We start from the raw sequence: 24390 nt of genomic DNA, 5'->3' as shown, positions 1-24390 counted from the left end.
GAAAATAAATACATGAATGTTGCTAAAAACACAGACAATATAGAAAAACTGAAAAAAGAACATAAAAATTATCTGTAATCTCATATAGATTAACAAACTGTTTACATTTTGGTATTTACACCTCCCAACATTTTTCATGTTTATAGTCACCTATAACACAGCTGCACTTAAAAAAACATGTATACATACTCAGGGTCATCATATATAAAATTTAGGCTTTGTAAACTAACTTTTTATCTAAAAACATCCTAGAAATCTTTCCATATAAGTTATATGGATCCACATCATCATTTTAAAAGCTTACAGTGTTTCACTGTATGCATATTCTCTCATAAATTAATCTCCTCTGATGTGCATTTGTTGATGAATTTTATTTTTGCTTAATTTTTTTGCAATGACTAAATAATGCTTCAGTGAGTATCATTGCACAGTTGCCTGATTATATCCTTAAGGAAAAACACTAAAAATATACATTTTGTGATAAAAGACATAAATATTTTGAAGCTTTTGGTAGATATTGCCATATTGTTCTAGAACTCTGGTGAATTTATGCTTCTATCAGTGGGGTAGGATAATGTGATAAAAATGAGCTTTTTACATGTTTTCATCTTTTTCTTTTTTTTTTTTTGGCTAGCTATACCATTTGGGGAGACGAAACGAAAGAAAGGAGCTTCATTCCAAACGGTTGCATCTCTGCATAAAGTAATTTTTAATTACATCTATTCATATATTAATTGCCTCACAATCTGCATATGTTATTATTTAGTTGACATTTCACATCTTCAAATAAGGATAAAGTATCAGGAGCTAGCAAGTTGGAAAAGTTGAAGTTTATGCTGTTATTATCAAGGGCTTTAGAGGACACTGTTGGTTCCCACTTACATCCCCTTTATCATGCCTGCACCCATCTTCCAGCTGATGTGCATATTGGCTCATAACAACTCTGAGTTGTCAGAATTGCACTTAGCCAAAGGGGAAACTAAGCTGCCTCTTTGCCCTCCTCTCCCGACTTTAGCCTCTCCCTTGCCTCAAGGGGGACCACCTATGCTGCAATTGGTGCATTCGTGTTTACAGCTCTTGCTTGCAAGGATCAGACTAAAGCTGAGTCTGAATCATTGCTTTTCTCTTCCCCTGCTGTTCCCAGCTTTCTTCACTCCCTAAAAATCTCTTGAACCAGAATTCCCATCTCAGGTTTGGCTTCTAGAGAATCTGACCTAAGATAAAGGTTTTCCACAGAGAGAGAACTTGAGAAACAATTTCTTTTTTCAAGCCATTTTATTGCCCAGCCATAACTTTGATATTGCTATCAAATTCAAAATAGGTAGAGATGATTCACAATTGAACTATGTCTGTCAAATAAATATTGACTTGCCATAGGAAAGAAATAATGTGCATTTGGTAGGCAGTAAAGAATGTTGAATTCATTATTTTACTGTTAGAATGCATCTTGGCTATGAGATTAAGTTGATAGATTTGGAGACATTTGTGAAGTGGATTGGTGTTTTTAGTGATTTGCAAAGTGATTTTGTGTTTATTATGGTCTCCATTTTAGGAAAACCTGAATAAATTGATGGCTAATCTGAAATCAACAGCACCTCATTTTGTGAGATGCATAAATCCCAATGTGAACAAAATACCAGGTAAGAACTAGATTTCTTTGTAATTCACACTAGGAAATAGATTTGATATTAGCTATATTGAATATCTTTTAAAGAAATATTTATTGGTGCCTTTTATATAAGGGTAGAATTTCATATAGAAAAATGAAAATATGTTAAAAATGAGGTCTTTGGAACCTCCTCAATATTGCCATTGAAATGGATGTACAGAAGGGTTTCACAAAGCGGTCTCAATTGGGCAACATTAGAATGTTTGATATTACTATTTAAATTCTTCCTTGAATTTTATGCTGAACATGAATGAGCTCCCATGCCATTGTCTACAAGGACAAACTATAATAAAAATGGAATTGAATAATCAATTAGGGGATTAAGGTAGATATTTCAGCATAAAGGAAGTTATTTGGTCTGAGTTATCTAAATTGACCATAAAGACAGTTCCTAAATCCATTTCTAATTGTTGAGAACACCCTCTAGTCCTCCTTGCCAATGCCAACATCTTCCCTCTTTCTAATAGCATTCATTTTTTTTTTAGTTATGTAACTCTGGGTAGTGGCTATCTTTTGATCAGTGAATAGTGGTAGGGGGATGATGTGATAGGTGGATGGTAGTGATTTTTTTTTTAATGTTTTCAATTCCCCAAACAAGGGTTTTACCAAAATTAACTACATGGATTGCTTTCCTTACTTCATGAGCTTGAAGATTCCCAGCCACCTCTTTGGAGTTACTGGCCCCTCTGGAGCTTGGTTTGGAGGCTGTCAGCCTCCAAGGAATGTATATGACAAGCCCTATGTCTTTGGAGCACTAACCACCCTAATAATACATAGCCAGATGTTGCTGGTTCTGATCTCTGAGGTTCCGTAGTATCTTGCATTTTTATTAACCTCCTGTAATTAAGACCCCAATCCTGACAGTCTATGGCCTATTTTGGGAAAGTGTGATACAAAACAATGATGCTGCAGTTTGAGTTTCTGCGATACAAATACTTTCATGTTCATTCACGGCTGTATGTTTGTGCCTCATTGTTTCCTATCAGCTGGGTTTCTGGATGTGTCTAGGGACACTGCTTCCATCTAGCAAGGAATCTAATTAGCTGAGTTCTATTTTGGAGCAATTCTGTTACCTATTAGAGTTGCTTCCCGTCGAGTCAACTTGGATTTCAGCAGGTTTGGTTTTTTTCTTAAAGTCATAAGACAAAATCATAAGAAAAGCTTCATGATCTAATCAAAACAGTTATTCATATGTACTTAAAGAGAATGAGTGAGTCTGATGTTAAGGTGTCATAGGATGCTACTCCCTGTACCCCTCCCTTTTTTAAAAAAAATAATTTGAGAAAAGAGTCTTGCTCTGTTGCTGAGGCTAGAGTGCAGTGGCTGAAGTGCAGCGGTATGATCTTGGCTCACCACAATCTCTGCCTCCTGGGTTCAAGCAATTCTTGTACCTCAGCCTCCTGTGTAGCTGGGACTACAGGCATGTACCACCACGCCTGGCTAATTTTTATATTTTTAGTAGAGATGGGGTTTCACCAAGTTGGTCAGGCTGGTCTCGAACTCCTGGCCTCAAGTGACCTGCCCGCCTCAGCCTCTGAAAGTCCCGTGATTACAGGCATGAGCCGCTGTGCCAGCCTACTTGTGCCTTCTTTTTTTTTCTTTTTTTTTTTTATTATACTTTAAGTTTTAGGGTACATGTGCACATTGTGCAGGTTAGTTACATATGTATACATGTGCCATGCTGGTGCGCTGCACCCACTAACTCGTCATCTAGCATTAGGTATATCTCCTGATGCTATCCCTCCCTCCTCCCCCCACCCCACCACAGTCCCCAGAGTGTGATATTCCCCTTCCTGTGTCCATGTGATCTCATTGTTCAATTCCCACCTATGAGTGAGAATATGCGGTGTTTGGTTTTTTGTTCTTGCGATAGTTTACTGAGAATGATGATTTCCAATTTCATCCATGTCCCTACAAAGGACACGAACTCATCATTTTTTACGGCTGCATAGTATTCCATGGTGTATATGTGCCACATTTTCTTAATCCAGTCTATCATTGTTGGACATTTGGGTTGGTTCCAAGTCTTTGCTATTGTGAATAATGCCGCAATAAACATACGTGTGCATGTGTCTTTATACCAGCATGATTTATAGTCATTTGGGTATATACCCAGTAATGGGATGGCTGGGTCAAATGGTATTTCTAGTTCTAGATCCCTGAGGAATCGCCACACTGACTTCCACAATGGTTGAACTAGTTTACAGTCCCACCAACAGTGTAAAAGTGTTCCTATTTCTCCACATCCTCTCCAGCACCTGTTGTTTCCTGACTTTTTAATGATCGCCATTCTGACTGGTGTGAGATGGTATCTCATTGTGGTTTTGATTTGCATTTCTCTGATGGCCAGTGATGATGAGCATTTTTTCATGTGTTTTTTGGCTGCATAAATGTCGTCTTTTGAGAAGTGTCTGTTCATGTCCTTCGCCCACTTTTTGATGGGGTTGTTTGTTTTTTTCTTGTAAATTTGTTTGAGTTCATTGTAGATTCTGGATATTAGCCCTTTGTCAGATGAGTAGGATGCGAAAATTTTCTCCCATTTTGTAGGTTGCCTGTTCACTCTGATGGTAGTTTCTTTTGCTGTGCAGAAGCTCTTTAGTTTAATTAGATCCCATTTGTCAATTTTGGCTTTTGTTGCCATTGCTTTTGGTGTTTTAGACATGAAGTCCTTGCCCATGCCTATGTCCTGAATGGTAATGCCTAGGTTTTCTTCTAGGGTTTTTATGGTTTGAGGTCTAACGTTTAAATCTTTAATCCATCTTGAATTGATTTTTGTATAAGGGGCAAGGAAGGGATCCAGTTTCAGCTTTCTACATATGGCTAGCCAGTTTTCCCAGCACCATTTATTAAATAGGGAATCCTTTCCCCATTGCTTGTTTTTGTCAGGTTTGTCAAAGATCAGATAGTTGTAGATATGCGGCGTTATTTCTGAGGGCTCTGTTCTGTTCCATTGATCTATATCTCTGTTTTGGTACCAGTACCATGCTGTTTTGGTTACTGTAGCCTTGTAGTATAGTTTGAAATCAGGTAGTGTGATGCCTCCAGCTTTGTTCTTTTGGCTTAGGATTGCCTTGGCGATGCGGGCTCTTTTTTGGTTCCATATGAACTTTAAAGTAGTTTTTTCCAATTCTGTGAAGAAAGTCATTGGTAGCTTGATGGGGATGGCATTGAATCTGTAAATTACCTTGGGCAGTATGGCCATTTTCACGATATTGATTCTTCCTACCCATGAGCATGGAATGTTCTTCCATTTGTTTGTATCCTCTTTTATTTCCTTGAGCAGTGGTTTGTAGTTTTCCTTGAAGAGGTCCTTCACATCCCTTGTAAGTTGGATTCCTAGGTATTTTATTCTCTTTGAAGCAATTGTGAATGGGAGTTCACTCATGATTTGGCTCTCTGTTTGTCTGTTGTTGGTGTATAAGAATGCTTGTGATTTTTGTACATTGATTTTGTATCCTGAGACTTTGCTGAAGTTGCTTATCAGCTTAAGGAGATTTTGGGCTGAGACAATGGGGTTTTCTACATATACAATCATGTCATCTGCAAACAGGGACAATTTGACTTCCTCTTTTCCTAATTGAATACCCTTTATTTCCTTCTCCTGCCTAATTGCCCTGGCCAGAACTTCCAACACTATGTTGAATAGGAGTGGTGAGAGAGGGCATCCCTGTCTTGTGCCAGTTTTCAAAGGGAATGCTTCCAGTTTTTGCCCATTCAGTATGATATTGGCTGTGGGTTTGTCATAGATAGCTCTTATTATTTTGAAATACGTCCCATCAATACCTAATTTATTGAGAGTTTTTAGCATGAAGGGTTGTTGAATTTTGTCAAAGGCCTTTTCTGCATCTATTGAGATAATCATGTGGTTTTTGTCTTTGGCTCTGTTTATATGCTGGATTACATTTATTGATTTGCGTATATTGAACCAGCCTTGCATCCCAGGGATGAAGCCCACTTGATCATGGTGGATAAGCTTTTTGATGTGCTGCTGGATTCGTTTTGCCAGTATTTTATTGAGGATTTTTGCATCGATGTTCATCAAGGATATTGGTCTAAAATTCTCTTTTTTGGTTGTGTCTCTGCCCGACTTTGGTATCAGAATGATGCTGGCCTCATAAAATGAGTTAGGGAGGATTCCCTCTTTTTCTATTGATTGGAATAGTTTCAGAAGGAATGGTACCAGTTCCTCCTTGTACCTCTGGTAGAATTCAGCTGTGAATCCATCTGGTCCTGGACTCTTTTTGGTTGGTAAACTATTGATTATTGCCACATCAGCTCCTGTTATTGGTCTATTCAGAGATTCAACTTCTTCCTGGTTTAGTCTTGGGAGAGTGTATGTGTTGAGGAATTTATCCATTTCTTCTAGATTTTCTAGTTTATTTGCGTAGAGTTGTTTGTAGTATTTTCTGATGGTAGTTTGTATTTCTGTGGGATCGGTGGTGATATCCCCTTTATCATTTTTTATTGTGTCTATTTGATTCTTCTCTCTTTTTTTCTTTATTAGTCTTGCTAGTGGTCTATCAATTTTGTTGATCCTTTCAAAAAACCAGCTCCTGGATTCATTGATTTTTTGAACGGTTTTTTGTGTCTCTATTTCCTTCAGTTCTGCTCTGATTTTAGTTATTTCTTGCCTTCTGCTAGCTTTTGAATGTGTTTGCTCTTGCTTTTCTAGTTCTTTTAATTGTGATGTTAGGGTGTCAATTTTGGATCTTTCCTGCTTTCTCTTGTGGGCATTTAGTGCTATAAATTTCCCTCTACACACTGCTTTGAATGCGTCCCAGAGATTCTGGTATGTTGTGTCTTTGTTCTCGTTGGTTTCAAAGAACATCTTTATTTCTGCCTTCATTTTGTTATGTACCCAGTAGTCATTCAGGAGCAGGTTGTTCAGTTTCCATGTAGTTGAGCGGTTTTGAGTGAGATTCTTAATCCTGAGTTCTAGTTTGATTGCACTGTGGTCTGAGAGATAGTTTGTTATAATTTCTGTTCTTTTGCATTTGCTGAGGAGAGCTTTACTTCCAACTATGTGGTCAATTTTGGAATAGGTGTGGTGTGGTGCTGAATAAAATGTATATTCTGTTGATTTGGGGTGGAGAGTTCTGTAGATGTCTATTAGGTCCACTTGGTGCAGAGCTGAGTTCAATTCCTGGGTATCCTTGTTGACTTTCTGTCTCGTTGATCTGTCTAATGTTGACAGTGGGGTGTTAAAGTCTCCCATTATTAATGTGTGGGAGTCTAAGTCTCTTTGTAGGTCACTCAGGACTTGCTTTATGAATCTTGGTGCTGCTGTATTGGGTGCATATATATTTAGGATAGTTAGCTCTTCTTGTTGAATTGATCCCTTTACCATTATGTAATGGCCTTCTTTGTCTCTTTTTATCTTTGTTGGTTTAAAGTGTGTTTTATCAGAGACTAGGATTGCAACCCCTGCCTTTTTTTGTTTTCCATTTGCTTGGTAGATCTTCCTCCATCCTTTTATCTTGAGCCTATGTGTGTCTCTGCACGTGAGATGGGTTTCCTGAATACAGCACACTGATGGGTCTTGACTCTTTATCCAGTTTGCCAGTCTGTGTCTTTTAATTGGAGAATTTAGTCCATTTACGTTTAAAGTTAATATTGTTATGTGTGAATTTGATCCTGTCATTATGATGTTAGCTGGTGATTTTGCTCGTTAGTTGCTGCAGTTTCTTCCTAGTCTCGATGGTCTTTACATTTTGGCATGATTTTGCAGCGGCTGGTACTGGTTGTTCCTTTCCATGTTTAGCGCTTCCTTCAGGAGCTCTTTTAGGGCAGGCCTGGTGGTGACAAAATCTCTCAGCATTTACTTGTCTGTGAAGTATTTTATTTCCCCTTCACTTATGAAGCTTAGTTTGGCTGGATATGAAATTCTGGGTTGAAAATTCTTTTCTTTAAGAATGTTGAATATTGGCCCCCACTCTCTTCTGGCTTGTAGGGTTTCTGCCGAGAGATCCGCTGTTAGTCTGATGGGCTTCCCTTTGAGGGTAACCCGACCTTTCTGTCTGGCTGCCCTTAACATTTTTTCCTTCATTTCAACTTTGGTGAATCTGACAATTATGTGTCTTGGGGTTGCTCTTCTCGAGGAGTATCTTTGTGGCGTTCTCTGTATTTCCTGAATCTGAACGTTGGCCTGCCTTGCTAGACTGGGGAAGTTCTCCTGGATAATATCCTGCAGAGTGTTTTCCAACTTGGTTCCATTCTCCCCATCACTTTCAGGTACACCAATCAGACGTAGATTTGGTCTTTTCACATAGTCCCATATTTCTTGGAGGCTTTGCTCATTTCTTTTTATTCTTTTTTCTCTAAACTTCCCTTCTCACTTCATTTCATTCCTTTCATCTTCCATTGCTGATACCCTTTCTTCCAGTTGATCGCATAGGCTCCTGAGGCTTCTGCATTCTTCACGTAGTTCTCGAGCCTTGGTTTTCAGCTCCATCAGCTCCTTTAAGCACTTCTCTGTATTGGTTATTCTAGTTATACATTCGTCTAAATTTTTTTTCAAAGTTTTCAACTTCTTTGCCTTTGGTTTGAATGTCCTCCTGTAGCTCAGAGTAATTTGATCGTCTCAAGCCTTCTTCTCTCAGCTCGTCAAAGTCATTCTCCATCCAGCTTTGTTCCGTTGCTGGTGAGGAGCTGCGTTCCTTTGGAGGAGGAGAGGCGCTCTGCGTTTTAGAGTTTCCAGTTTTTCTGTTCTGTTTTCTCTCCATCTTTGTGGTTTTATCTACTTTTGGTCTTTGATGATGGTGATGTACAGATGGGTTTTCGGTGTGGATGTCCTTTCTGTTTGTTAGCTTTCCTTCTAACAGACAGGACCCTCAGCTGCAGGTCTGTTGGAATACCCTGCCGTGTGAGGTGTCAGTGTGCCCCTGCTGGGGGGTGCCTCCCAGTTAGGCTGCTCGGGGGTCAGGGGTCAGGGACCCACTTGAGGAGGCAGTCTGCCGGTTCTCAGATCTCCAGCTGCGTGCTGGGAGAACCACTGCTCTCTTCAAAGCTGTCAGACAGGGACACTTAAGTCTGCAGAGGTTACTGCTGTCTTTTTGTTTGTTTGTGCCCTGCCCCCAGAGGTGGAGCCTACAGAGGCAGGCAGGCCTCCTTGAGCTGTGGTGGGCTCCACCCAGTTCGAGCTTCCCGGCTGCTTTGTTTACCTAAGCAAGCCTGGGCAATGGCGGGCGCCCCTCCCCCAGCCTCGCTGCCGCCTTGCAGTTTGATCTCAGACTGCTGTGCTAGCAATCAGCGAGACTCCGTGGGCGTAGGACCCTCCGAGCCAGGTGTGGGCTATAATCTTGTGATTCGCCGTTTTTTAAGCCGGTCTGAAAAGCGCAATATTCGGGTGGGAGTGACCTGATTTTCCAGGTGCGTCTGTCACCCCTTTCTTTGACTCGGAAAGGGAACTCCCTGACCCTTTGCGCTTCCCAGGTGAGGCAATGCCTCGCCCTGCTTCGGCTCGCGCACGGTGCGCGCACCCACTGGCCTGCGCCCACTGTCTGGCACTCGCTAGTGAGATAAACCCGGTACCTCAGATGGAAATGCAGAAATCACCTGTCTTCTGCGTCGCTCACGCTGGGAGCTGTAGACCGGAGCTGTTCCTATTCGGCCATCTTGGCTCCTCCCCCCTTGTGCCTTCTTATAGATCATCTGTTTCTATCTGTGAAAGGGATTCGAGTATAGAAATATGGGTATATGATTTAAGTTTATTTCTGTGACCTTGGGCATGGAGTCCTTTTTTTTTTTATTTTTCATGTAATACCATGGTAGGAATTTGTGTTAGGAGATGTGGTCCTTGGCTTGTTTCAGAAGACTTGCTGAGGGCAGGGACAGTGGCTTCTTGGATGGTTTTTCAAAGGCTTCTATTGGACATTGCAGCTGACAGCTGCAGTAGAGCTTCTTTTGATGAACGAGAAGGTGACAGAAGGATGCTTATACTACAGAATAGAATTTAGGCACTCTCATGAAAATAAGGGGAGAATGAAGTCTGGGATGTGGACAAGTCCTTCCTAAGCAAAACTGTAAACAGAATGTTGTGGTTGTGTCCATCTTCCCCTTTCCTTTTATTCTTCCTTGTTCTTATCCCTTCCCCCTCCTGCACGGAGAAGGCAGTTCTCTTTTGTGTTCTTATCACCCTTTCTGGCTGGTTTTGGTTGGCAAATGAACGTAGAGCAGCCGTTTACATTCTAGCAAAAAATGTAATCTTTTTGCCTTCCAAGAATATTTGCTTATAAACATCTCATCTGACTGTGAATTAAGGGGCTTGTTCCATGTTAAAGGAATTTCAGGGAAATCATATTTGGAGATGCCTACATAATAGGATGATTACTGTGAGTACTATCAGGCCATAAGTGAGTGAACATCTATGACCTATCATGTGGAAACTATCCAATTCAGACTTTCTTTTTAACCCAAGATGCAGCAATTGGTTCAAAATCTGGGCCAATAATTTTTTTTCAGGCACAGATCCACCGTGACTCTTTTTTTTTTTCCAGGTATACTGGACCCTTACTTGGTTCTACAGCAGTTGCGCTGTAATGGTGTCTTGGAAGGGATTAGGATATGCCGTGAAGGTTTTCCAAACCGACTGCAGTATGCTGATTTTAAACAAAGGTAAACCTACATTCTAGGATCCAAGAAGCCTGAGGCAGTTCATTCTGTTTTCCTCCCTTTCCGAGTGTTTAGGCATGCATTGTTTGTTTGGTTGATGTCCTCCAGATTACAAATCGATGTGTTTTGGTGGTGGGAAGATATATGATGACAGAGTTCCATTATTATTTCCCCTTAAATCCAACATCCATGTAACTGTAATATACTTAAATCTCTATTAACAAAGATAATAGACCCACATATAGAAGAAATATATACAGAAGAAACATATGGAGGCTGAATTGAATCTCTGAAATGTTGTGTATACTTAATCGTAGCTGCTATCCAAGCAGGCTGTGGCTTTACTAGCAAGCCCCTGAAAGTAAGGAAGCCAGCAGGGTGTATGGCAGGAGGCAGGAGCGGCATCTTTTCTATTTCCTGGATTCTAGAAGTTTAAATTATAGGTCATCAAATCAATTAGAGCAAAGTTTGGTAGAGTAAAAAGGGGCATATTTCTTGCTTTAGAATTAGGAGGCATATTTCTTGTTTTCCACCAACTCACCAACAGGGTAAAGGAATCCTGGAAAAGACATTTAATGTCTCTGCTTTTCAGTTTCCTTATCTATACAGTAGAGATACTTATTCTTTCCTCCCTCCCTCTCTTTCCTCTTCCAATCCTGCCCCTGCCTAATTGAGCAATCAATCAAATGAGGTTGCCTCTAAAGCAATATGAAAAGTACAAACTATTATACCAATGCAAGGGATTATTGCTTGTACCCTCATTATTGTTACTAAGAATCTTGTGAAAATTGAACATATTAGTAACAGATAAAAATCTATATCTCCTTTCACCTCATTTGTCTAGATTAGTCTTTATTTGAATAATATGATTTCCCAAACTCATGATTTTTTCTTTATTTTAAATTAGGTACTGCATTCTGAATCCAAGGACCTTTCCAAAGAGCAAGTTTGTGAGCAGCAGAAAAGCAGCTGAAGAATTACTTGGCTCCTTGGAGATAGACCATACCCAGTACCGATTTGGAATCACTAAGGTAACCAGAAAACTGCAAAGAATGCATTTGGAGACGAATGGGGGGAAGACTGTGTATCTTAAAATACCTGTGAATGCTCAATTATAAGGCATTCTTCAGCTCTCATGACCATAAATATCACAAACAGATCTTAGTTGAAGGTGAAAACTTTGGTGCTGTTTGAGAAAAATATTCAATGTTTTTTAAACCTCAGTTTTGACTACATTTACATTTTTATAATTAGTCAACTAAGCAAATTTGTGTCAAGATATAAAATACTGAATTAACCTGATGTTATGAGAAAATGTGTATATATCAGAGGTAGAAAAAGGTGAATCAGCTTCCTAGAGCTAATGGCTTGTCTGTGTGTGAACTGATTCATCCACCATATTCTTTCAGGGACAGTATTCTCTTAGGGACTAATTTTTCTGAGGAATTTAAAACTTTAAAGTTAACCCACTATCAAAAAATTAATCCAAAACCAACTTCCTTAAATGTGATTCCCTAAATTCTACTTCATCTTAGATGATATTGGCATGACTCACATATTTTGGGAAACTTCTAACTTATCAATAGATTTGGTGTTAGCTGGCAGTCAACATCAGTTTGTTCCTAATGACATTCATATAAGGAACAAATGATTTGAAGGAGAGTTAAAAAATTCAGGATAAAGACCTCATAGAATTAGAACTCTGTAGGATATGGTTATAAAATGTTGACTCCCATATTTTGAGTACCTGAGAGTCAGTTTCTGCTGTTTATTGTTTCTGCTGATTTTCACTGATGATGCCTTCCTTCCTTGTGTGTTTAGTTATTTTTACTGTATACTATTCATCTGGGCCAAGATTGACATGAAGCAAGTGAAGCTCCTAAGGCACAAATTTCAAAGAGGCTCTCATTCTCAGGGTTGGGCAAGTGAGGTTGAAAGGCACACACTCTCAGGGCACTCTCACACTTAGTGCCTCCATAAAATGTGTGCTTTAGGCACCTCACTCATTTCACCTTGTTTGTTAGTAATCATTCTTGAAAAAATACTTTTGTGGATTATTTGATGCCTAGACAAAAGTACCTTACTCTAGAACAGAGGTCAGCAAACTATGGCCCAAGAGCCATGTCCATGGACTGTTTTTTCAATATATGGCCCACTAGCTAAAAATGGTTTTAGATGGTTCACGAATTGTTTAAAAAACAAGAATATCCTACAGAGATTGTATATAGCCCATAAAGCCTAAAAATATTTACTATCTGATCCTTCACAGAAAATGTTTGCAGAACCCTACCTGGTACTTTGGCACACTGCATGCCTGAGCCCATCTTAAAACTTAAACCAGGTTCCCTAAACAATTGAGACATTATTAATAGATAAGGGGAAGAATAGTTTAAGTTCTTAGGCAAACAATAGAACCACATGATTTAATAACTTTTTTTTTTCACATTTCAGATTTATAAAATCAAACTTTCTAAGAAGTAGATTTTACACATTAAATAAAACTTACAAGAAATGGAATTGATACAGTTATCCCTAGGAACACAACAGTTGCTCACAGGATCATTTAATAAACATTTGCTGAATACCCATTATCAGTGGAGCTAACATCTGACTTTTCCTTTAGGTGTTTTTTAAAGCTGGGTTTCTGGGCCAACTGGAAGCAATAAGAGATGAGAGACTATCTAAAGTCTTCACATTGTTCCAAGCCAGAGCACAGGGCAAACTGATGCGAATCAAATTCCAGAAGATTCTGGAAGAAAGGTATTATATGCCCACCCTGCTCCCCAACTGCTAGGGTAATAGTGTGCCTCAACCAGTGCAACTAATCTCATTGCCTTATAGTAGGTCAAGAGCTGCCTCCTCTGCTTAGGCTGGGTCTTAAACATTTTTAAATCATGATATAACAAAAGGACAGAGTGCAAAGGGCTTTTATTGCCCTATTCAACCAAGTATAAGCATAATTCAGATATTTCTTGTCATGCTTTCAGGCTTCCCTTTGAGAGAGATATTTATGTTCTGAGAAGTCTGGATCTCTGAGAGTGGTGTGACTCACAATTTATATCAGAAGCAGACCTGGAAAGGTTTGCATATATCCCACAGCCAACTCTTTGGGGAAGTATGCTTCGAAGACCGAGGTGTTCTGACCCCTTTGTTACCTCCCCTGGGTCAGAAACTGTGGCTCTTGTTGACATGTAATCATAACTTTCTTACTTTATTTCAGACAAGTTCACTAGGGACATTTATCACCATGCTTGTACATTCTTAGGCATTGGTTTTGTCTATTGTTTAATAGAATCATGGAAAGCAAGCTAGCAAAATCTCCAAACAAAGGGACTGTGAGCAAGGGATGCTGAAGTTGTATTTACTTTTTCGTTAGCATATATTGTCTTCTGAAGAAAGGTCTACAGATCTTGGTGTAACTTGTTTAATTGACAATTTGTTAATTCTGTTTTTTCCCAAGAGAAAAAGATTATTACATGGTGATGTCAAAGATATTAGAGAGATGACTCTTAAGGGTCTTCTGTGACTCTCATATAGTGGTCAATGTGGTATGGGAGTTTGGGGGTCACAGAACATGGCTTCTAGGACCAGTTGTGTAAACTTGAGTAAGATTCTGAATTTCTCCATAGTTTACTTTCTTCATGTCTAAAGTGAAGCCTTTATGATCCATTCTCTCTAAATCATGACTTCAAAAGTTATTGTGAAAGATCTCAAGTAAATAAAAAATTCAGAAAATACTATAATGCATACTCATGGAGCCATCATGAAGATATATCCATTCTTAACATTATTATTATTAATTTGTTATTTTTGTAGAAACAGGGTCTCCCTATGTTGCCCAGGCTGGTCTCGAACTCCTGGGCTCAACAATCCTCTTGCCTCAGCCTCCCAAAGTGCTGAGATTACAGGCATGGGCCATGGCACCCAGCCAACTCAACATTTTTTTTCTGTAATTGCTAACAACATTTAAAAAAAGTAACATATATAGTTGAAGCCTCCATATAGTTCTGCTGTAATCCAAGTCTTACCTTTTCCTTCTCAGATCCTGAGTTTGTGTTTCTCATTCCATGTTTTATATATGTTATATAAAAGTATGTTTTCATACCTTTACTTACTTGATATGCAGATATCCTTAAAATGTGACATGATTTTACATGTGCTTAGTCTTCATGTAAATAATATTTTGTATATATTGTCCTGAAGTTTGTCTTTTATATTCAGTATTATTCTTTGAAATATATCAATGTTAATGAATCTAGGGCTAGATTATTGATTTTAACTGCTGTATAGTATTCCATTATATAAATATATCATAATTTATTTATTTCCTTTTTATTGTTGCTACTAACTTCTGCAGTGATATTTTTGTAAATGTCTCCCCATTCATATACATAAGAGTTTCTTGAGGGCATCATTACTCAAAATACTCCATTTTCTGATAACAATTTGTGGATAGCAGCTGGTCTGAGGCACACACTTTGAGTGGCACTTCTCTAGGGCATGAATTAATAATAGGTTTTAGGTCACACACAACTGCAGTTTTGCAAGATGTTGCCAAATTGCTTTCTAATATACCATACTCTCCACCAGCAATGTATGAGAGTCCCCTTGTCCCATGTTCTCACCCACTTGTGGTATATCAGCCTTTAAAAACTTTTGCCAAATGTCTTCATATTTCTGACTTTGGGGAAAGCTATCATTTCCCTTTAACAAATGATGTTTTCTGTAGGTTTTTTTTTTTTTTTTTTGTAGAAATGACTTATTATATGAAGGACATTCCTTCTATTTTATTTTGTTAAGCATTTTTATCAGGAAATTATTTAATCATTTATCTGCATCTATTGAAACAATCACATGGTTTTTCTGAATTAATCTATAAATGTGTGGAAATATATTAACAGATTTTAAAAAATGTTAAACTTACTTTGGTTAAGAAATATTTTCATACATTGATGGGTTTGATTGTAATATCACCATGAGATTTTTGCATCAATATTCATGAATAAGATTGGCCTGTAATTTTCTTTTCATCTGCTATGTTATCTGAATTTGAATCAAGGTTATCTTAACCTCATAAAACAGTTGAAGAATGTTTTCTCTCTTCAAAACATGAACCAGTTTATAACTGGTCTTTGAATCTTTGGTAGACATTGCCAATAAAATCATCTGGATCTGGTGTTTCTTTTGTGATAGATTTTATATTTTGATTCAATTTATTTATTGGTTACATGTCTAATGAGATATTTTCTTCTTGAATTAGTGCAGGAAAGCTTTCTTTTATTAAAAAAATTTTACATTTCTTTTGAATTTTTCAATTTGATCAATTTTTATTTTATTTTTTATTTTATTTTATTTTTTGAGACAGAGTCTCTCTCTATCGTCCAGGCTGGAGGGCAGTGGCATGATATCGGGTCACTGCAACCTCTGCCTCCCTGGTTCAAGTGATTCTTGTGCTTCAGCCTCCTGAGCAGCTGGGATTACAGGCGTGTGCCTCCACGCCTGGCTAAGTGTTGTATTTTTAGTAGAGATAAGGTTTCACCATTTTGAGCAGGATGGTCTCAAACTCTTGGCCTCACGTGATCTGCCTGCCTTGGCCTCCCAAAGTGTTGGGATTACAGGCATGAGCCACTGTACCTGGCCTTATTATTTTTAAATCTCTACTGTATCTCTAATTCTATTCCTAGAGCATAATCCTAAATTATTTATATTTCTAGAGTATTATCATTTCTAGTATTTTTTTGTGGCTTCTCTCCTTTTTCTTGAACATTCATGCCATATCTTTATTTAGTCTATTTAATAAATCACTTAAACTTTTTTCTAGATCATTAATTTCTGATCTTACCTTTATTCTTTCTTTTCTTCTACTTTCTTTGTGTTTATTTTTTTCCTTTTTCTAACTTTATTCAGTTATCATTGACAAAAATTGTACATATGGTGTATAATCTGATGTTTTGATATATGTAGGTATTGTGAAATGATTACCACAATCAAACTGATTAATCATCACCTTACAAAGTTATCTTTTGTGTTTGTGGTGAGAGCATTTAAGGTCTACTCTCTAAGCAAATTTCCAGTATACAATACAGTATTATTAACTATGGTTACCATGCTGTATATTAGATCCTCAGAACTTACTCATCTTGCATAACTGAAACGTTGTGTCCTTTGAGCAACATCTCCTCATTTTCCCCATACCCTGGCTGCTGGTAATCACCATTCCACTCTCTACTTCTGTGAGTTTGACTTTTTTAATATCCCACATATGAGTGAGATCATGCTGTATTTGTCTTTAAGTGCCTGGCTTATTATACTTAGCATAATGTCCTCTAGGTTAACCCATGTTGTCACAAATGACAATGTTTTCTTTTTTAAGGTTGAATAATATTTCATTGTATATTTATGCCATATTCTCTTTATTTATTTGTCAATGAACACTTAGGTTGATTCCATATCTTGGCTATTGCAAATAATAGTACAATGAACATAGTAGTGCAGATATGTCTTCAAAATTCTAATTTCATTAGTATTTTGAAATATTAATGGGATTGATAGATCCTATGGTAGTTCCATTTTTAATTTTTTGAGGAGCCTTCATACTGTTTTCCATAATGGCTGTACCAATTTACATTCCCATCAACAGTGTACAAGGGTTCCCTTTTTCCACATACTTGCCAACTCTTATCTTTTGTCTTTTAGTAGCCATTCTAACAGGTGTGAGATGATATCTCATTGTGGTTTTGATTTGTATTTCCCTGATAATTAGTGATGTTGAACATTTTTTCATATATTATTGGCCATTTGTAGTCTTTTGAGAAATGTCTGTCAGGTCATTGCTGATTTTTAATGGGGTTGTTTTCATGCTATAGAGTTGAATTCCTAATAAATTTTGAATATTACCCCTTTATTGCATGTATAGTTTGCAAATATTTTCTCCCATTCCGTAGGTTCTCTTCTCCTTGTTTATAGTTTCTTTTGCTATGCAGAAGCTTTTTAGTTTGATGTAATCCCATTGTCTATTTTTGCTTGTGTTGCCTTTGATTTTGGGGTCACATTAAAAAAAATTGCCAAAACCAATGTCAAGAAACTTTTTCCCCAAGTGTTCTTCTGGTAATTTTACAGTTTCAGATCTTACATTTAAGTCTTTAGTTCATTTTGAGTTCATATTTGTATATGGTGTGAGATGAGGATCCACTTAGTCTTCTGCATGTGGATATCTAATTTACTAACCCCATTTATTGAAAAGACTGTCCTTTCCATACTGTGTGTTTTTGGCAACTTTATTGAAGATCAATTAACCATAAATGCATAGATTAATTTCTGGGTTCTCCGATCTGTTCCATTGGACTATATGTTTGTTTTTATGCTAATACCATGCTGTTTTGATTGCTGTAGTTTGTAGCATATTTTGAAATTAGGTAATGTGATTCTTCCAGCTTTGTTTCTAATGTCTTGGCTATTTGAGGTCTTTTGTGGTTCCATATAAATTTTAGGAATTTTTCCTAGTTCTGTAAAAAATGCCATTGGAATTTTAAAAGGGTTTGCACTGAATCTGTAGATAACTTTGGGGACTATGGACTTTTAACCAAAAATATCCTGTGTTCTTCCAATTCATGAACACAAGATATTTTTGCATTTGTTTGTGTCTTCAATTTCTTTTATCAATGTTTTATAGTTTTCAACATGCAGCTCTTTTACCTCCTTGGTAAGATTTATTCTTATCTATTTTATTTTAATTTTTGATGCTATTATAAATTGACTTCTTTTTTGGATAGTCCATTGTTAGTATATAGAAATGTTACTAATTTTTTATGTTGATTTTTTTATCCTGCAACTTTACAAGTGTGTTAATTCTATTTTTTTGGTGGTTTTTAGGGTTTTCTACATGAGATACTTTAACTTCTTTGTTTCTAATTTGAATGACTTTTGTTTCCTCTTTTTGCTAATTACTCTGGCTAGGACTTTCAGTACTATATTGAAAAAAATTATTGAGAGTGAGCATTCTTGTCTTGTTCCTGACCTTAGAGGAAAAGCTTTCAGTTTTTCACCATTAAGTATGATGTTAGCTGTGGGCTTGTCATATATGGCCTTTATTATGTTGCAGTACTTTCCTTCTATACCTACATTGTTGAGAATTTTTATGATGGATGAATGGATGGATGTTAAATCTTGTCAAATATAAAGATATTTATATCATCTTGATGAATTGACCCATTTTTCATTAGGTAATAACTTTCTTTATCTCTTGTTACAGTTTTTGACTTATATATATTTTATCTGATGTAACTATAGGTATCCCTGCTCTTTTTCAATTTCCATTTACATAGAATACCTTTTTCCATTTCTCACTTTCAACCTGTGTATGTTCTCAAAGCTAAAGTATGTCTCCTGTTGGCAGCATATAGTTGGGTTTGGTTTTTCTATTCAGCCACTCTGTCTTTTGATTGGTGAACTTATTTCATTTATATTTAAAGTAATTATTAATAGATACAGACTTACTGCCATTTTGTTAATTGTTTTACAACTTTTTTAAAAAATTGTTTCTTTCTGTCTTCCTTTGTGATGTGATAATATTTTGTAATGCTAGGTATTCCTTTCTCTTTATCTTCTGAATACTTACTAGAAGTTTTTTCTTTGTAGTTACCATGAGGCTTACATAAAACATCTTGTAGTTATATGTTTATCTTAAGCTGACAACATCTTATTTTAAGCTGGCAATAGTTTAACTTCAACTACATATAAAAACTCTTAATTTTAACTTATCTTGTCCCCACATTTTATGTTATTTATGTCACAATTTATTATTTTTTAGTATTGTATATCTATTAATCAGGTATTATAGCTATAGTTTTTTAAAATAATTTTGTACATTAACTAATTTTAGAGTTAAAGGTGATTTATGCACCATTATTACAGTATTATTCTGAATTTGACTATATTCTTTTCAGTGAGTTTTACATTTTTATATATTTTTGTGTGGTTAGTTAGCATCCTTTTGTTTCAACTTGAAGAACACCCTTTAGCATTTCTTGTAAGGCAAGTAGTGACGATAAACTCCCACAGCTTTTATTTGTGTGGCAGTCTGTTATCTCTCCATTTCTGAAAGGCAGCCTTGCTGGATACAGTATTTCTGGTTGGTGGTTTTTAGTTTTTTTTTTTTCTTTTAGCACTTTGATTATATCACACCACTCTCTTCTAGTCTGCAAGGTTTTTGCTGAGAAATCTGCTCATAGTCTCATGAGGGTTTCATTATATGTGACAAGTTACTTTTGTTTTGCTGCATTCAAAATTCTCTCTTTGACTTTTGAGAATTTCATTATAATGTGCATTGGTGAAGATCTCTTTATATTTGATCTACTTGGGGTTCTTTGGGCTTAATGAATCTAGTTGTTCGTTTTCCTCTCCAGATTTAAAAGCTTTCTGTCATTGTTTCTTTAAATAAGCTTTCTGTTTCTCTTTCTCTGCTCCTTCTGTAACTCCCATAATGTGTATATTGGTAAGCTTGCCGATGTCCTACAAGTGCTGTAGGCATTCTTCATTCTTTTCATTTGTTTTTCATTTTTGTTCCTCTAAATGAGTAATTTCAAGTGACCTGTCTTTGAGCTCACTGATTCTTCCCCTTGATTGCATTTATACTTTCCATGGAATTTTTCAGTCCAGCCATTTTGTTCTTCAATTCCAGAATTTCTATGTGGTTCTTTTTTATGGTTTTTATTTCCTTGTTGAACTTCCCCTTTTGTTCATGTATTATTTTTCTCACTTTGTTTAGTTGTTCTCTTGTAGCTCACTAAACTTTTTTTTAAGATCATTGTTTTGAATTCTTTGTCAGCAATTCATAGATCTCCATTTAGGTTGGATTTTTAGGGATTTATTTCATTCTTTTTATTCTTTTGTGTGTTCCTGATTCTTCATGTTTATTATAGCTTTGCATAAATGTCTGTACATTTGAAGAAACAGCATCCCCCCTCCTCCATGTTTATGGACTGGCTTTGACTGGGCAAAATCTTCACCAGACATCTTGGCTAGAGATTTTAGGACTTTGTTGCTAACCGCTCCAGGTGTCCAGTTTGTTTGTGTATTTGTTTCAGAAGCCTGTAATTTCTTGCTTTCTCCAGTTGTTACTTTGTAGATCTCCATTTTTTTAGGGATGGTTACTGGTGCTTTGTTTTGTTCCTTTGGTGGTGTCATTTTTTTGATTATTCATGATCCTTGTGGCCTTACATTAGTGTTTGTGCATTTGAAGTAGTACATCTTTTGGTCTTTATAGGCTGGCTTCAACAGGAAAACCTCTTCAGCAGTAAGCTTGGTCAGAGATTCTTGGCAGCCCAGCTGGCATTGTCCACTGGCAGGAATGCTGCTGGAGTCTTGGGGCATGATGGCCTGGTGGTAGTTTCAGTGCACATTCAGGCCCAGTTCCTGGGTCCATGAAGATTAGCCTGGAGGCTGTATACACTAGATCTTAGATCCACATGGGCAGGCCTTGGTGTCTAAGTCCATGGTAGTGGACTTAGTGAGGGTATGTCTGGATTCTGGGGCCATGAGAATCAGTCTGTGGTTAGGATCTACTGGAACACCCTTGTTGACTGGGTTCATGGGGATAGGTCTGGGGCCTGGGTCTGTGGGGACTGGACTGATTATTGGGATGGTCCTAGAGTCTGGGTCATTGCGGGTAGGCTTGCAGTCTGCGGCTGCATGTCTGGACTGGCACTGGGGCAGGCCTGGAACCTGAGGTTGTAAGGGTCATCCTGGAGTCTGGAGCTGTGGGGGTTTATTCTTTTCTCAATTCACTAGTTTTTTTTCCCCAGTATTTCTAATAACCTGCTTAATTTTTCCACTGAGTATTTGATTTCAACTGCTATATTTTTTAGTTTTAGACATTTTATTTGGTCTTCTTTCAAATCTGTGTATCCTTTTATCATAGTGGTTCATTGTTTCTAAAGTTCTTTCCTTTATACCTTTAATAATTTTTAACATAATTATTTGATAGTCTCCATCAGATAGTTCAATTATCTGAAAATCTTGGGGGTTTCATCAAACTGTTTATTATATGTGCTCAACTTCATTTTCCTATATGTGTTTTGTAACTTTGGATTGTAAGCCCTCTTCAGGGGGCCTTATGTAGGAGAACTTCTGGTGCTTGGGTTTAAGGTATTTTTTTTTTTCAGTGTAATTTTGTATTTTCCTACCCCAAGGGTTGAAAAGGTATTTATTATCAGTAAAAAAATCACTGTGCTAATTTCTTGGATATTTGTGTATCATTCAGGCAGTATAATTTAGACCTTAAATACTTCAGTGGTACTGGATCATTAAAAAAAAATCTGAAGCAGGATTTGTCTTCACTCACACCAAATCAGATGTGCTTTAATTTGATATCTCTCTTTGCTGGCAGGTGGATTTTTCAGTCCTCCTTTTTATTAAGGGTAAGATTCTTTGAAGGTTTCTGCCTTGCCTTTTTATCCATTTGAATATGAAAATACAAACTCTTACAATACCAAGACTTGTTTCCTCCTTCCATAAAGATGGCCAAGCTATGCATGCATTCACTTATTGTTCAAGTTTTTGGTGCCTTCTATATGTCTTACTCTCTTTAGGTTCAGCTCTCATTCAAAGAATGTTTGTGGTAGGAACATTTTTAGGATATCTAGTCCATAATTCTGCTAACCCCAGATATCCCTTGGAGAGTTTTTGCCAGAATCAAGTGAAAGTCCAGATATAAAAGTGCTTTGAAGACTAATAAGAATTTTTTATGACTCCTAAAAATATGTGTTTATTGAGGATCTTAATTTGGGAACTAATTCTCCTATAGTCAGGGCTAACTTGCTTTTCTTTTTTCTTTCTTGATTTAGGGATGCACTTATTTTGATCCAATGGAACATAAGAGCTTTCATGGCTGTGAAGAACTGGCCCTGGATGAGGCTCTTCTTCAAGATCAAGCCTCTTGTTAAATCTTCAGAAGTAGGAGAAGAAATAGCTGGACTGAAGGAAGAGTGTGCACAATTACAGAAAGCCTTGGAGAAATCAGAGTTTCAGAGGGAGGAACTGAAAGCAAAGCAAGTATCCCTCACTCAGGAAAAAAATGACCTGATTCTTCAGCTTCAGGCTGTGAGTAGCCCCACCATTTGTTCTTTAAATCAAGTTTTTATTAGACTCCCTTGTTAAGCAGGCAGTGTTGACACGGAAACAAAAAAATAGATGCATGTGGTTTTCAAACACCAAACGATTTTATAAAACCAAAGACAATGAAAACAAAGAGATACCCTGTTTCATAGTGAAATGATTTAATTGGCAAGATGTCTTTTAAAAAGGGACAAATTATCAGATGGGTTTTTACTGTATAATAGCACATCATGGAGGCCAGGAAGCTCTGGGTCTTAATTTAAAGTTTGTATGTAGCCCATGACCCATTAGCAAATCAGCAGACAGGATTTTAGTAGGTCCCAAGAAAAGCTTGACTGAGATCTTCAGGAATGCTGCAGTGTGCTTCTAGTCGGATATCCTGATTTTGGTCTCCCTGCTTCCCCTTCCTGGGTCCAAATCAACATTACTAATGAGCTTTTTTTTTTAAATTAATTAATTAATTTATTTTATTATTATTATACTTTAAGTTTTAGGGTACATGTGCACAATGTGCAGGTTAGTTACATATGTATACATGTGCCATGCTGGTGTGCTGCACCCATTAACTCATCATTTAGCATTAGGTATATCTCCTAATGCTATCCCTCCCCCCTCCCGCCACCCCACAACCGTCCCCAGAGTGTGATGTTCCCCTTCCTGTGTCCATGTGTTCTCATTGTTCAATGAGCTGAGTTTTTAAAACAGTTCTTAACCTTGGCTTTGTATCAAATTTATTTGTGAAACATTAAAAAAAATAAAAATAAAGATGCCTAGACTCCACTCTCAGATATTTTGATTAAGCAGACTCTGTGTGGGTCCAAATAATCTCTATGGGTGACTCTGATATCCAGTCCAGATTAAGAACCATTGTCTTTAAAAAAGCATCATGTCGCTTCATGGGTGAGCAACCCTCAGATCATATAATACATACATTTTTAGACTCCAAACACCTGGTTTTGGCATTCAAGCCTCTGTCTACAGTATGATGCTAACGTATCATTACTCACTCTCTTTCATGTTACTCCTCCCTAGCTCTCGGACTACTGTGATCCTGAAACAGCCCAAAGGGCCAGGATGAAATTTTAACCACCTTTATAATACTTTACTTAGCACAGCGTTAAGTTGAAAAATGCTGTGTTCAAATATAATTTATCTTGCTTTTTAAACAAGAAACAACAGTTTTTCTTATTTTTAAACTCTACTAAAAACAGAGAAAATTTAGTGCTTTCAGACTGACACAAGTTATTCTTTTATTATTATTACTTTTTAATATTTTGGAGCTGTATTATCTACCAGCATGCCAACAGGCTGTATTTTATGTAAGACTTTACACCCAAACCCCCATTTCTGATACATATTTAACATAGCAGTGATTCTACAACTTCAGTGTATACAGTCTCACCTGGTATGCTTGTTAAAAATACAAATTCCTGGGCCCCATTTCAAAGCTACTGTAAGAAACTGTAAGAATCACAATTTGTAAAATATTTTGGCTTAGGGAATAGGTAACTTTGGTTGAGACCTGGCCTCCCAGTTTCTATCATTCTTCCTACTGATGGAAAGTAGCCGGTGCTACCTGGGGTGATGCAGGAGATAGAAATGGATCCAGCTTGTGTAGGGCATGGTAGACAAAAGCTTGATATGCATGTCAAAGATCATTGTAGGGAGCATGGGAAACACATGGAAGCAAACTCTAGAGCAAACCCAAGAAGGCTGAGATGAGTTCAGATTGTAACTGTGATTAAGAAGTTGACAGAGCTATCATTATATATTATTATATATAATATCTATTTATGATTATTTATTTTAAGGGAGAAAGCTAAACACAAAAGAATCCAAAAAAAAAAAAAAGAAATATTTTGAAATCCTTCTTTGCTTAGTCAAAATTCCAACAGAACTGAGTGACCCCATTCCAATTAACATTGTGAGTACGTCAGAGAGCTGCCATTGGGGAAAGAATCTTCCTACTGCTAAACTGATACACCATTGCTCAGCCC

The 24390-nt window shown here is 37.2% G+C and overlaps 1 protein-coding gene across 1 annotated transcript in view; it reads left to right on the top strand.

Moving 5' to 3' along the window:
• The window catches only part of MYH15 (myosin heavy chain 15), a 135153-nt gene that overhangs the window by 49249 nt on the left and 61514 nt on the right, over positions 1-24390 (top strand). Inside the window, exons 17-22 of the mRNA XM_054680862.2 lie at positions 635-702; positions 1553-1640; positions 10165-10282; positions 11187-11310; positions 12903-13039; positions 22123-22378. Of these exons, the coding sequence (XP_054536837.1) occupies positions 635-702; positions 1553-1640; positions 10165-10282; positions 11187-11310; positions 12903-13039; positions 22123-22378 (791 nt within the window). The remainder of the gene's footprint in view (positions 1-634; positions 703-1552; positions 1641-10164; positions 10283-11186; positions 11311-12902; positions 13040-22122; positions 22379-24390) is intronic.

This window comes from Pan troglodytes, chromosome 2 (assembly GCF_028858775.2).
Source record: "Pan troglodytes isolate AG18354 chromosome 2, NHGRI_mPanTro3-v2.0_pri, whole genome shotgun sequence".
Lineage (NCBI taxonomy): Eukaryota > Metazoa > Chordata > Mammalia > Primates > Hominidae > Pan > Pan troglodytes.
This window is presented reverse-complemented; position numbering and strand designations above follow the sequence as displayed.